Source organism: Nothobranchius furzeri, chromosome 3 (assembly GCF_043380555.1).
Source record: "Nothobranchius furzeri strain GRZ-AD chromosome 3, NfurGRZ-RIMD1, whole genome shotgun sequence".
Lineage (NCBI taxonomy): Eukaryota > Metazoa > Chordata > Actinopteri > Cyprinodontiformes > Nothobranchiidae > Nothobranchius > Nothobranchius furzeri.
This window is the reverse complement of record NC_091743.1, coordinates 5338271-5350649: the sequence shown is the minus strand read 5'-3', so window position 1 is coordinate 5350649 and position 12379 is coordinate 5338271. Positions and strand designations below refer to the sequence as shown.

General features: G+C 43.5%; 1 protein-coding gene across 3 annotated transcripts in view; it reads right to left on the bottom strand.

The window, feature by feature from the left end:
* LOC107385971 (cytosolic 10-formyltetrahydrofolate dehydrogenase) overlaps nucleotides 1–12379 on the bottom strand; it is an 80809-nt gene that overhangs the window by 21212 nt on the left and 47218 nt on the right. For all 3 annotated transcript variants that reach the window (XM_070549135.1, XM_070549136.1, XM_070549137.1), the window contains 2 exons: nucleotides 6815–6965; nucleotides 6183–6253 (listed from right to left, as the gene is read on the bottom strand). In XM_070549135.1, the coding sequence (XP_070405236.1) occupies nucleotides 6183–6253; nucleotides 6815–6965 (222 nt within the window). The remainder of the gene's footprint in view (nucleotides 1–6182; nucleotides 6254–6814; nucleotides 6966–12379) is intronic.

Sequence of the window (12379 nt, the reverse complement as noted above, 5' to 3'; positions counted from 1 at the left end):
CATGTGGTAGAAAATGACAATAAATGACTTTGACTTTTTGATCAATCTTGCAATGTGATGGTGTCTGGAGAATGACAGAATGTCTAAGTTCCTGACAGAGTGTTGACTCCTTCAGTATTATCCCAACACAAAGAAGTCACTGATCAAAAAGCGGGTCTATTCTGAAGAGGGGACTTGTACGTGGATGGCTGTGTCCCGTCTTCAGTATTTCCATCTATTTGGGAAAGGCAGTTTGCTGAAAGAGATTTATTGTTTGGTTGGCTTCCACTTTGTTCATCTACTGTTACAAAATTGCCATTTTGAATTCTACTGGGTCTCAGTCTTTTTATTCTTGCGACCACTTTGAGGAGTGTTGACCAGCTTAAAAACCTTGACAAATGGCTAAGGATATCACCTTATTTATCAAAGTCGTGATGACTTGGACTGATTTGATTTCGGGATCTCCAACCAACAGTGCAGTCGAAGGACTGGGTATGTGGAGAATGTTGTTATCCAACAGAAACTTCGGACCCGACAGCCAACAAGTTGACATGATACCTGATGCACTGAGACATCTAGAGGTATAATCCGCGGGGTTCTGTGTTGTGTCAAGATAGAGCCACTGCTTGGGATCTGTGGTTTGCCTTATACATTGCACACGATTAGCAACAAAGACAAGGAACCTTCGGGCTTTGCTGTTAATATAGGCCAAGACTATGTGAGAGTCAGTCCAAAAGAACTCTTTATCAATGTGAATCCCAAGCTCCACTTATAACATACTACTTATTCTAGCTGAGGTGACAGCAGCAGAAAGCTCTACTCGTGGGATGCTTGTAACCTTAGTAGGTGCAACTTTTGTTTTAGTCATAATGAGGCCACAATGAACTCTATCATTACTGAGGTATCTGCCATAAGAACACGCCCCATCTCCTACATCACTAGCATCACAAAAGTGATGCAGTTCCACCTTAACAACATCTGTTGGGTCGGGTGGATGGTAATGTCAAGGAACTGTAACAGATGTTAAGTCTTCCAAATCATCTTTCCAGGCCTCCCACAGTGGCCTCCCACAGTGAGCGCAAGTTTTCTGGAAGGAGTTCATCCCACTTGACACCTTGGCGACAACAACTCCTGTAGGATACTTTTTCCTCTCAAAGTGAAAGGAGCCACAAACCCTAGAGGGTCAAACAACGATGAGATGACAGACAGTGTGCTCCGACGAGTAGGAGGTTGTTCCTTGGTGCTTAAATCGAAACAGAAGGTGCCATTCTTCATTGACCCCTGAATACCAAGCACAAGGCCTTGAGAAGCTTCACCAGCATTAAAAGCGAGTGATTCATTGGTGGCAGCTCTTTCCGAGGGAGCAAGATGGGAGAGTGCCTCACTTTGGTTAGAGCTGAACTTATGAAGACACAACCCTGCTACTCTAAAAAGTGCTTAGGTTTTGGTTATGCGTTCTTGTGCTTCTTTGATTGATGGAACACTGGTTAGACCGTCGTCTACATAAAAGTTCCATTCAGCAAAATCAGAGGCTTTGGGGTGGTCTGTTCTGTGTTGTTGTGGCAGGTATTTGAGTTCAAAGTTAGCACATCCAGGAGAGGAACCGGCGCCACATAAATGGACAGCCATTCTGTGTTCTCTGGGCTCTGTATTCAATTGTCCATCCTGCCACCACGGAAATCTCAAATAGTTACACATGTCTGGACAAACAAGAAACTGGTAGAACATTCTTTCAGTGTCACAGATTATGGTTACATTTTCTCTCCTGAAATGAAGGAGTACACCCACCAATGAGTTGATCAAGTCTGGACCCGTGAGAAGAGTGTCGTTCAGTGAGATGCCTAGAAACTTGGTGGAACAGTCAAAATGGCTCTTGGCAGGTTTTTTTGGGTGGTACACCCCATGATGTGGGATGTACCACACGGTTTCATCGTTGGACAGAGAAGGAGAAGGGACTAATTCGGCTTGGAGCGTTTTGCGGCCACCAGACTTGGGACAAAACTGGTAATGATCCTTCCGCAGGTTCACCTACGGAAACCTTGTTACGACTTTTACTTCCTCTAGATAGTCAAGTTTGATCGTCTTCTCGGCGCTCCGCCAGGGCCGTGGCCGACCCCGGCGGGGCCGATCCGAGGACCTCACTAAACCATCCAATCGGTAGTAGCGACGGGCGGTGTGTACAAAGGGCAGGGACTTAATCAACGCGAACTTATGACCCGCGATTACTGGGCATTCCTCGTTGATGGGAAATAACTGCAATCCCCAATCCCTATCACGAGTGGGGTTCAGCGGGTTACCCACGCCTCTCGGCGAAGGGTAGACACACGCTGATCCACTCAGTGTGGCGCGCGTGCAGCCCCGGACATCTAGGGGCATCACAGACCTCCTGAGATACATACCTATCCTTATGGTGTCTCTCATTAATATCTGACTCCAGGACCTTAAGTACATCTGTAAATACTGGCGTAGGCATTTCTTTGACCTTTATTATGTGCACATAACTATGGCTATCTTCCCTTTCTAGGTGGGGATTACAGGACCTGATAATACTCCATCCTAATATGGTTCTTTGAGCAAAGGGTTCATTTACTTTCCTGTGACGACTTCTAAAGAGGCTATTACTGATGGACGGTCATAACCGATCAATCTAGCCAACTTCACAGTAATGCAATGGCTGCAACTTGTTTGCTAAGTTTTTAAGGTGGGACCACTGAAGTGCAGTTTCATGAGTAGGAATGTGAGACTTGTCAACTGGGATAAAATCACGTGAATAAGTTTGTTTGATTTGAATACGAGTTTTCGGGTCGAACCCACGCAACTATAAGTTGTCAACAAGTTTACTAGCGACAACTGTGTTAACCGAGGTCATCGTGCTAAGTTTCAAATGAACAGGTTGAGCATTAATACCCAGTTCTGAAGCCAAATCCTCTAAAATAAATTATTTCACAGCAGAGCATACGTAAGTATTTCTGTGGCTCAGATAAAACGGACACAAAAACGGGTAGTATGATAGATGTAGAGGAGGTTTTTCTTGTCAAAACATGAGTCATGATATTTTGCGCCTCAGTTGGGGTTTCAAGATCCTCAGTTTTCATCAGTTTAGGTTCATTTACTCTATGTGCAGACAGGTCGGGTAACGTCGTCCACACTTTCTGCAGGAGTGACGTCCTCAGCATTCTTTGGATAAATCACCCTTTCTCAGACATCCAAAGCAAAGATGATTTTCATAAATGAAAGATTTCTTGTCATTATCAGACATTGCTTCAAACGTTGGACACAGAGTCACAACATGAGACAAACAAGGTGGTTTAGGTCCAAAGGAGGATACTGAAGGTAAACTAGACTTGGTGGGTTGCAAAGTAGACTTTGGTTGGGTGTTGGTACTAAATGTTTAAGCTATTTTAATGAAGGCCCTCTCATCTCTTTTTCCTTCCTTCAATCCTGGGACTGCTACAGTGAAAACTCATAGCAAAAGAGGACACCATTCCACATTAGTGTGGTTTGTTCGAGTCAAAGGTAACTTGTGCGTGAAGAACCTGCAGAAAAGGATTTTTGTGTGGACTATTGACATAAGAGACTATTGCTGTGCACATTGTATGGTGAATCATGTACTTTCAACTCAATTAGAAAATTATATTTGTAAATAAACAAACAACAACTGATAACTACAAACTTTGCAAGTCCAGAATTTGGTCTAATTCACTAGGCTAGAGTAAGCTGTGAACAGAGTGAGTATTAGGTCTGTGGACCTTTGGAGGAAGAAAAAAACATTTCTGACACCAGCTAAACCAAGAATAAGTAAATTGATGTTAAAGGAGCTTTGATTTTATTTTAAATCCTTGTGTAATAAAAACTCAGTTTGATTTTACTATCATGCACATGCCTTTTTATGCTACCCACTCACCCCTTAGACCAGCCAAACTCCAAAAATGCCAAAAATGGGAGGTGGCCACCACCGCCATTTTGACCGTGTCGCAGGTTCCGTCAAGCCCAGACAATTCCACAAAAGGGAAGAGAAGTGGAGCTGAGGGTGGGGCTGTAAGGCTGGGATCAACTGAGGACACCCGGTCAAACTAGCTACAAGCTAAACTGAAGCTAACCCAAAGCTAACGCGGAGGTGGGAGCTAAGCTAACGGAGGTAGCAACCTAGCTACAACCGGAGTTAACTGTGCACAACACCAGGGGAGGGGAGAACCGAGTGGAAAACATCGGTCTCCCGAGAGCTCCACAAGCCGATAGTGGGAACCCAGCTCCACCAACATGTTATATTTCAACCCATTTTCTAAAGTGCAGCATTATGTTAAATGCACTGGGTTTTACCCTATTACATTTAAATTTCATGGTTAAACAGTACATGTTAAAATCTAATTTCAGCTCGGTAATGACCTTAAATACATAAATATAATTTTACTTACAGAAAAAAATGAAGTGGAGACTCCTTGGACGCTCTATTAGTGCAATTAATGCCACAGCAAGTCATTTTGTCCAACAAATGCACAAAAAATATCCAAACAAGAATACACAAACACAGAGACTCTAAATCCTGGAACAGTTTCCAGGCCAGACCGAGGCTCTACCGAGGCCTTTCCACGGAGCTAGCTCTGTGGTCACGTGGGTCTGATGCTCATTAACTATACAGAATTTTAGGCTTTTAATACACTTAAACAGAAGAGTGAGAAAAAAATTCACCCCCCTCAGAGTTGTCATGAGTGTAAACTAGATCATTTAAACCAAAAACATGTTCTGGTACCAGGCTGTAAACATGTTTATTTCTGCTGTGAAATTGGTATTTTTAACATGGGAGTCAATGAGGATTTGCTCGCTTCTGACACCAGCCCCTAGTGGATGAGGGTGGAACTGCAATTTATTTAACTTCCACGTTGGCCTCAATTTTTCACCCGCACTGTGGGGGCTTGAGTGATATATAATCATACTTTGTTTAATGAATAATTAGTTTTAAATCCAAAGTGTTTTAATACAGCGTCCTATACTTTACATTAACGAATGATGGTTTAAATGAATATTTTTCCTGTAATAATTTATTTCAGATCTTAAATTACACCAGATTAGTAATTGTTGATTTTAATCATTTAATCCATCAATATATTCACACCTCATGATATTATAATTAATGTTTAACATTTTTGCTTCACACTAAGAATAACCTCTCTAAGTATCTGGGCGAAGTAGTGAGTGCCTGAGGTATTTTGGTAACACCTTTAAACTTGTCAAATTCTCATTTGTCTGCAATTGTAAACACAAGTTCATAAAGTCTAGGTCACTTCCTGATCTGACCAGTTCTCTGTCACTTCCCGGTTCGGCCGACCGGGTGAGCAAAACACTTGGGACAATCCTCTCTTTTGACCTCAAGGTCAAAGCCTCTCTGCAACACTTGCGAGTGGTATCAGATGCTAAATAGATACGCCAGCTTCCTGCCGTCACCTGGAAGGTATCTTAGAGCAGACAGGTCATATTCGGAGCTGAAGTACGTGTTCCGATTCCCAGAGATCCATGCCACCTGCTGTTTGTCCATGCCAACCTCTTGAACCCCTGGATCGCACGAGGGCTTTCAACACAAAGGGTTTGTAGATTTGCACGACGGCGTTGGATGGTTTTATGAATAATCTATAGCTTATTAAACCAGTCAAACGGATTTTAAAACCCAGACATCACACAATCTCTCAGATACTTAACAAGGTTTTGCTTCTAAATATCTAGCCTACATTCCATCATTTCATTCATACTTTGTCATGTATAGTCATTAGTTTAGAAAGATAGAATTAAATTAATTTTTATAAACTATATCCTTGACTCTGTCTGAATTAATATGACTAAATAGATCAAAGAACCTAAGGTAATATTAAATCAAATATTCAAAGATCAATCAGATTGATCATTCGTATTTAAATGTAATATCACATTTTATTGATCATTCATTTGATAAATGTAGCAATATGGCATACCCAAGTTACCTATTTCCAGAGTCAGTTGGATATCAAAGGCTAAATAATTCTGATGATTCATAATTTTATGAAGCATTACAGCTTGTTGAATACCTTTCATATTTTATTGACAGTTTATTAATTGTGACTACTTACAAAACGTTACATGGTGATATTGAAAATTTCCAGTCATCAAATGAATCAAACTGTTCAAAGCTTAAAATTCTGAGAAAAAAAAACATTTTTTTTTTTGTTTCTCACCCGATTGGTTCCTTCTTGGTAAAAGTGAGATTCCGATTAGGCCTGGCCTGGTTGATAGGAATGGTACTGCCCTGTCAGGAAATGACATTATTAATATTAATGTAAATCATTAATATAAATATTAATTGGGGAAGGGGTGTGTGTGGAGGGCTTAAATTAACTTGTTACAGGAACTAGCAAAGTGCCACATCAGGGGAGGGCTTGACACAGCACAATTTGGAGTAATTTTTCCTGATATTTGGACATCCTCAAATTAGCTAATGCTAACTGGTTCTAACTGTTTCCTGGACACTAAACCAAAAACAGTCTTTCCCATCATGAGTCAAGATGGTGAGTCCATGAATGTTAGTGACAGTGTGATGTAAATCTGTCAGGATTTTCTAATCCTAGAGTTTCACGGTCTATTTTCCATCAGACGCTAATGCAGGAGATAGGTGTTGGAGACTATTTTGATGTTCAGCCTGCATGAAAAACTCAGAGTGACCCATTATAACCAGAAATAATCATAAAAAAGTCTCTTTTTTCAGTGTTCCACACCTTTAAACGTTTTAAATGTACAGAGTATACATGGATTAGAGGATGAGATTTGGGATCCCATTTTCCCACCTGGTTGGTCTTCTCATTTATCTTACTTGGATCTTGTCACACCAGCCAGCAAAGTAGCGAAACGTCTGAATAGACATGCCCACATGAGTCTTGAGAGCCAAAGTGTAAACAGCTCCAGAGTCAATGGCTTCAATAGTAGCAAGCTCCTCCTGGTGCTGCTCCATCAGATCAGCCAGCCTGTTAAAAGAGTAGCAAACAAACCACAAAGTTTAAAACACAATTCATGATGGTATTCTTGAGTCACTATCAGAAAATGTAGCCAAATACATCCATTAATAATATTTTCTCATCACAACTTTTTTGGTGTGGATAAGTAAATCCACTTGAGAACTGTAGCCATAAAAGTTATGAACAGAATCTGTGACAAAGGACAGCCTTGGCAGAATTTAACTCTCACCAGAAAAGAGCCCGACTTACTGCTGGCAATGCGGACCAAGCTCTGGCACCAGTCATATCCCTATATAACAGCCCATATCAGAGGACCTGGTACCCCACACTCCGGAAGTACCCCCTAAATGGTGTCTCGAGGGATGCAGTCGAATGCCTTCTCCAAAACCACAAAACACATGTAGATTGGCAGGGCGAACTCCCATGCACCCTACAGGAACCCCCTAAGGGTATGGAGCTGGTTCAGTGTTCCTTGGCCAGGATAAAAACTGCATTGCTCCACCTGAATCCAAGGTTTGACAATCCATTGAACCCTCCTCTTCAGAACCTCTGAGTAGACTTTACTAGGGAGGCTCATGAGTGTGATCCACCTGTAGCTGGAACACATGCAGTGGCCCCTCTTTTTAAATAGGGGCATTACCACCCCAGGCCAACACAACCCTATAACATCCAGAGCCTTGCAGAAATCTGGGCAGATCTCATCTACCCCAGGAGCCTTTCTACCATGGAGCTTTTTGACTACCTCAGTGACCTCAGCACCAGAGATTGGAGAGCCCAACCCAACGTCTCCAGACTCTTCTTCCTCACTGGAAGACGTGCCGGTGGGATTGAGGAGGTCTTCGAAATACTCTACCCACCAATCCACAACTTCCCGAGTAGAGGTCAACAGCACACCATCCCCACTATAAACAGTGTTGGTAGTGCGCTGCTTTCCCCTCCTGAGATGCTGGATGGCGGACCGGAATCTCCTTGAAGATACGGAAGTCTTGCTCTATGGTCTCACTGAACTCCTCCCACACCCAGGTTTTTGACTCTGCAATCACCTGAGCCACATTCCACTTGGCCTGCCTGTACCCATCAGCTGCTTCTGGGGTCCTACAGGCCAAAAAGACCTAATATGACCCTTTCTTCACCTTGATGGCATCCCTAACTGTCGGTGCCCGCCATAACAGGCACTGACGACCCTGTAGCCACAGCTCTGTTCAGCTGCCTCGACAAGCGAAGCACGGAACATGACCCACTCTAACTCAATGTCCATCGCTGCCCCCGGAATGTTTTAGAAGTTCTATCTGAGGTGGGAATTAAAACTCCTTCTGATGGGAGACTCCGCCAGATGTTCCCAGCAGGCCCTCACAATACGTTTGGGCCTACCAGGTCTGACTGGCATCCACCCCCACCATTGAAGCCAACTCACCACCAGGTAGTGGTCAGTTGATAGCCATGCCCCTCTCTTCACCCTAGTGTCCAACAACAACAACAACAACAACAACAAAGTTGATCATCAAGCTGCAGCCTAAGGTATCCCAGGGCCAAGAGTATACATGGACATCTTAATATCCGAACATGGTGTTTATAATGGACAATCTGTGACGAACACAGAAGTCCAATAACAAAACACCACTCAAATTCAGATCAGGGGGCTGTTCCTCCGAGCAGGGTCCAACCAGCCGCGGGGCGTTTCTGCTTGGGCTACAGAAACGCCTTAATGGGGGTTACTGTAACTTTTCACTAACCAATCAGAATGGACATCAAAACACAATATTTTGTCTGTTACGTTTGTCAAAATAAAAGTCTACACTAATGAATCATGCTGCACCACCATGGCAATTTAAAAGTCGCCACACCTGTAGAATACATTTTTGTTGATTTTTTTTAAAGATATTGTAATGACTCCAACTTGTTCTTTCTGTTTTAGATCTTTTTCCAGGTTACTGTTGGCCACAGCCCACGCCTTAACTCCAAGAAAAAACAATGTTAACAATCTCCGTTCAAACTAGCTCGTTATCTCTTTCCAAACAACTGAACCGGAACTCTCCACACAACCGGCCAAAAACACCGCCTTCAACATAAAAGTCAAACCATAACAAATTGTAACATGTTACACTATTGTTAAACAATGTAAGGCGTGAAATATATTGCCTATATTTACTAACCATAAATGTAGTTTGAAATCAATTTAAATATCATGAAACGTTTATATTTTACTTTATTTTGAAAAGCCACTCCTCCTTCCTGTCTAACTGCAGTGCTTCAGGTGCGCTTCTCACGAGAGACTGAAGTAGAGGAGAAAAGTCTGTGTCCCAACTTACTGACAGTCTCCCATTTTGAGTTAACTCCTTGTCTCACGTTTCGAGTTTAATATTTGTACAAACTGTGGATGAAGCAGGAGGCGGAGCTTAAACGCAGGTTCAGGTTCGCAGAGCGTGGAGTGCACTCACGTCAAACCAGCAACACAAAATGAAAGGGCAGGGTGAGCACAGATGATCAATAACTGTATTAAAAAAGATGGAGAACAAATAGATGAGCGGAGAAAATATCTTATTTTGAAATATCTGAAGTGAAGTAACATTTCAGGAACAAATTAGAAGAAGGGGCATTCCCGTTTACAAACCAAAACGCCCCTTTCAACGACTGGCCAGGTATTTGTTCCTCCCCCAACACACTTCTCCAAGTGTTGCCCACGTGAGCAGTAAAGTCCCCCCAGCAGAACAACGGAGTCACCGGAAGGACCACTCCAGCACCCCCTCCAAGGACTCCAAAATGGGTGGGTAGTCTGAACTGTAGTTTGGTGCATAAGCACAGACAGCAGTCTGGAACCGTCCTCCCCCATGTAGGCAGAGGGAGGCTACCCTCTCGTTCACTGGGGTAAACCCCATTGTGTGAGCACCAAGAACAGAATCAAAATCAGAACGGTTTTATTGTCATAAGTGCGAGAATCAGAACATTAGAGGATTGCTGCCGTACTTGGTGCAAGAAATAATCAATGATAAGCAAAATTAGAATTAAGAAATAAACACAATGAAATGTTAATGATATAGGGACACAATAATTAGGGAAGCAGCTACTACTGTACAAGTCAGTGTAGGTACTGGTCAGAGCGGGTCAGTTCAGGTGCAAACACAGCCCCAGGGTCATGTGACTGGAACAAAGCAACTGGAGTGGGCAGTTCTAAGATTGACATCCATGAGTCCAACCACGGAAGGTTTTTGTGGCAAGAGGTTCTGGTCCAAATAGATCGGAGCCTCCTGCCAGATGGGAGCGAGTCGAAGAGACTGTGTCCAAGGTGAGACGGATCAGCTGTGATCCGACCTGCACGCCTCAATGTTCTGGAGGTGTACAGGTCCTGTATGGAGGGGGGTTTGCAGCCAATGACCTTCACAGCAGAGCGCACGACACGCTGCAGCTTCTTCTTGCCCCTGGTGGTAGCTCCTGCATACCACATTGAAGATTGAAGAGGTGAGGATGGACTTGATGATTGCGGTGTAGAACTGCCTCATCAGCTGTGCTGGCAGGTTGAAGGTCTTCAGGTGTCTCATAAAGTACAACCTCTGCTGGGCCTTTTTATGATGAAGGTGATGGTGGGCTCCAACTTGAGGTCTTGAGTGATGGTGGTGCCTAGGAAGTGGAATGGAATGAGTCCGCCATCATGATGGGAGTGTCAGACAGGGTTATGGGGGGAGCGGTGCTGTGTGCTTCTTAAAGTCCACAACAGCCTCCGCGGTCTTCTGGGTGTTTAACACCAGCTTGTTGTGGCTGCACCAGGACACCAGCCGTTCCACCTCCGTTCTGTAGTCAGACTCATCCCCGTCAGACATGAATCAGATGAGGGTGGTGTCGTCTGCAAACTGGATAAGCTTGACAGACTCGTGGTTGGAGGTGCAGCCATTGGTGAACAGGAAGAAGAGCAGAGGGAAGAAACACAAACATTTTCCCCCAGCCTCACTTGCTGCTTCCTGTCCATCAGGAGGTCAATGACCCACCTGCAGATTAGGTCAGGCACGTTCCTCTGGGACACTTTGTCTTGGAGGAGGTCTGGGAGGATTGTGTCAAAGGCAGAGCTGAAGTCCACAAACAGGACCCTGGCGTAGGTACCCGGGGAGCCCAGATGCTGCAGGATGAAGTGTAGAGCCATGTTGATGGCATCATCTACAGACCTGTTGGCTCTGTAGACAAACTGGGTCCAGGAGGGGGGTTGTGAGGGTCTTGAGGTGGGGCAGAACCAGGTACTCAAGTGACATCATGACCGCAGATGCCAGAGCCACAGGTTTGTAGTCATTGAGTCCAGTGATCCTTGGCTTCTTGGGGACAGGGATGGCGGGGATCTTGAAGCAGGCGGGCACATGACATGTTTCCAGTGTGGAGTTTAAAATGCCCGTAAACACTGGGGCTAGCTCTTCGGCACAGTGAGTGGGAGGAGACACACCATCAGGGCCGGTGGGGGGCAACTAGTATTGAGACCACAGTATGTGCATATATAACTATATATGTATGGTTTTTTTCCTTTGTTTGTTAAAAGAGCAGTTAAGCTTTACTCGGCAAACCTCATCATAGATAGGAGCAATCCCAAAATTTTTTATACAATTAATCTCTTAATAAATACTAATTAAAAAAACCTTCTATGCCTCCTTTACATGCTGCATGAGACCATTTTGCAGATCGCTTCAGAAATAAAATTTGTTGTACTAGATCCAATCTTTCCTCTGAGCAAAATGCTGATATGAACAAGTCTGAGGCACAGTTTTTATCTGAGGAAGCATTAGAAATGTTTGTCTTGGCTGATGCAGATACTTGCTAAAATTTTCTCCCACGTTAACTCCACTGCCTGCCTTTTAGGACCAATTCTCACATCACTTTTAAGATATGTTATGGTTTCTTTGAGAGTGAGATTTTAAATACGCTGTGGTAAATAACTCTTCAGAGAGGCGTTTTTCCAACTGCCTTCAAAACTACACGAAGCCCCTTTTGACAAAGAATGATTTTGGTCTTAGTACTTCGATAACTACAGACCTGTATCCAACCTGTAGAAGAAGTTGTTTTTATGCAGCTAAACAATTTGACTTCAAACTGGTGAAGTGGATTTAGTTCTGTGGTTATCAGGAAACTGCGATGGACTGGCTCTCTGTCCAGGGTGTATCCCGGCTGATTGCCCATTGAACCCCCACCCCGCGACCCTACATGGACAAAGTGGGTTCAGACAGTGGATGGATGGATGGGTGGATGGTTATCGGGAAAATAAGTACCTCTCTATTAACCAGGAAATCATTTATTTTAAAGAATACAGCACGACCAATGGGGAGATTAGTATGTTCAAAGGTCCAACATACCATACCATTTTATTTCTATAGCACATTTCAAACACAGCCTGAAAGCTGACCAAAGTGATGAATCTATTTTCGGTTGAAAACAAAGACTCAAAAAGGAAA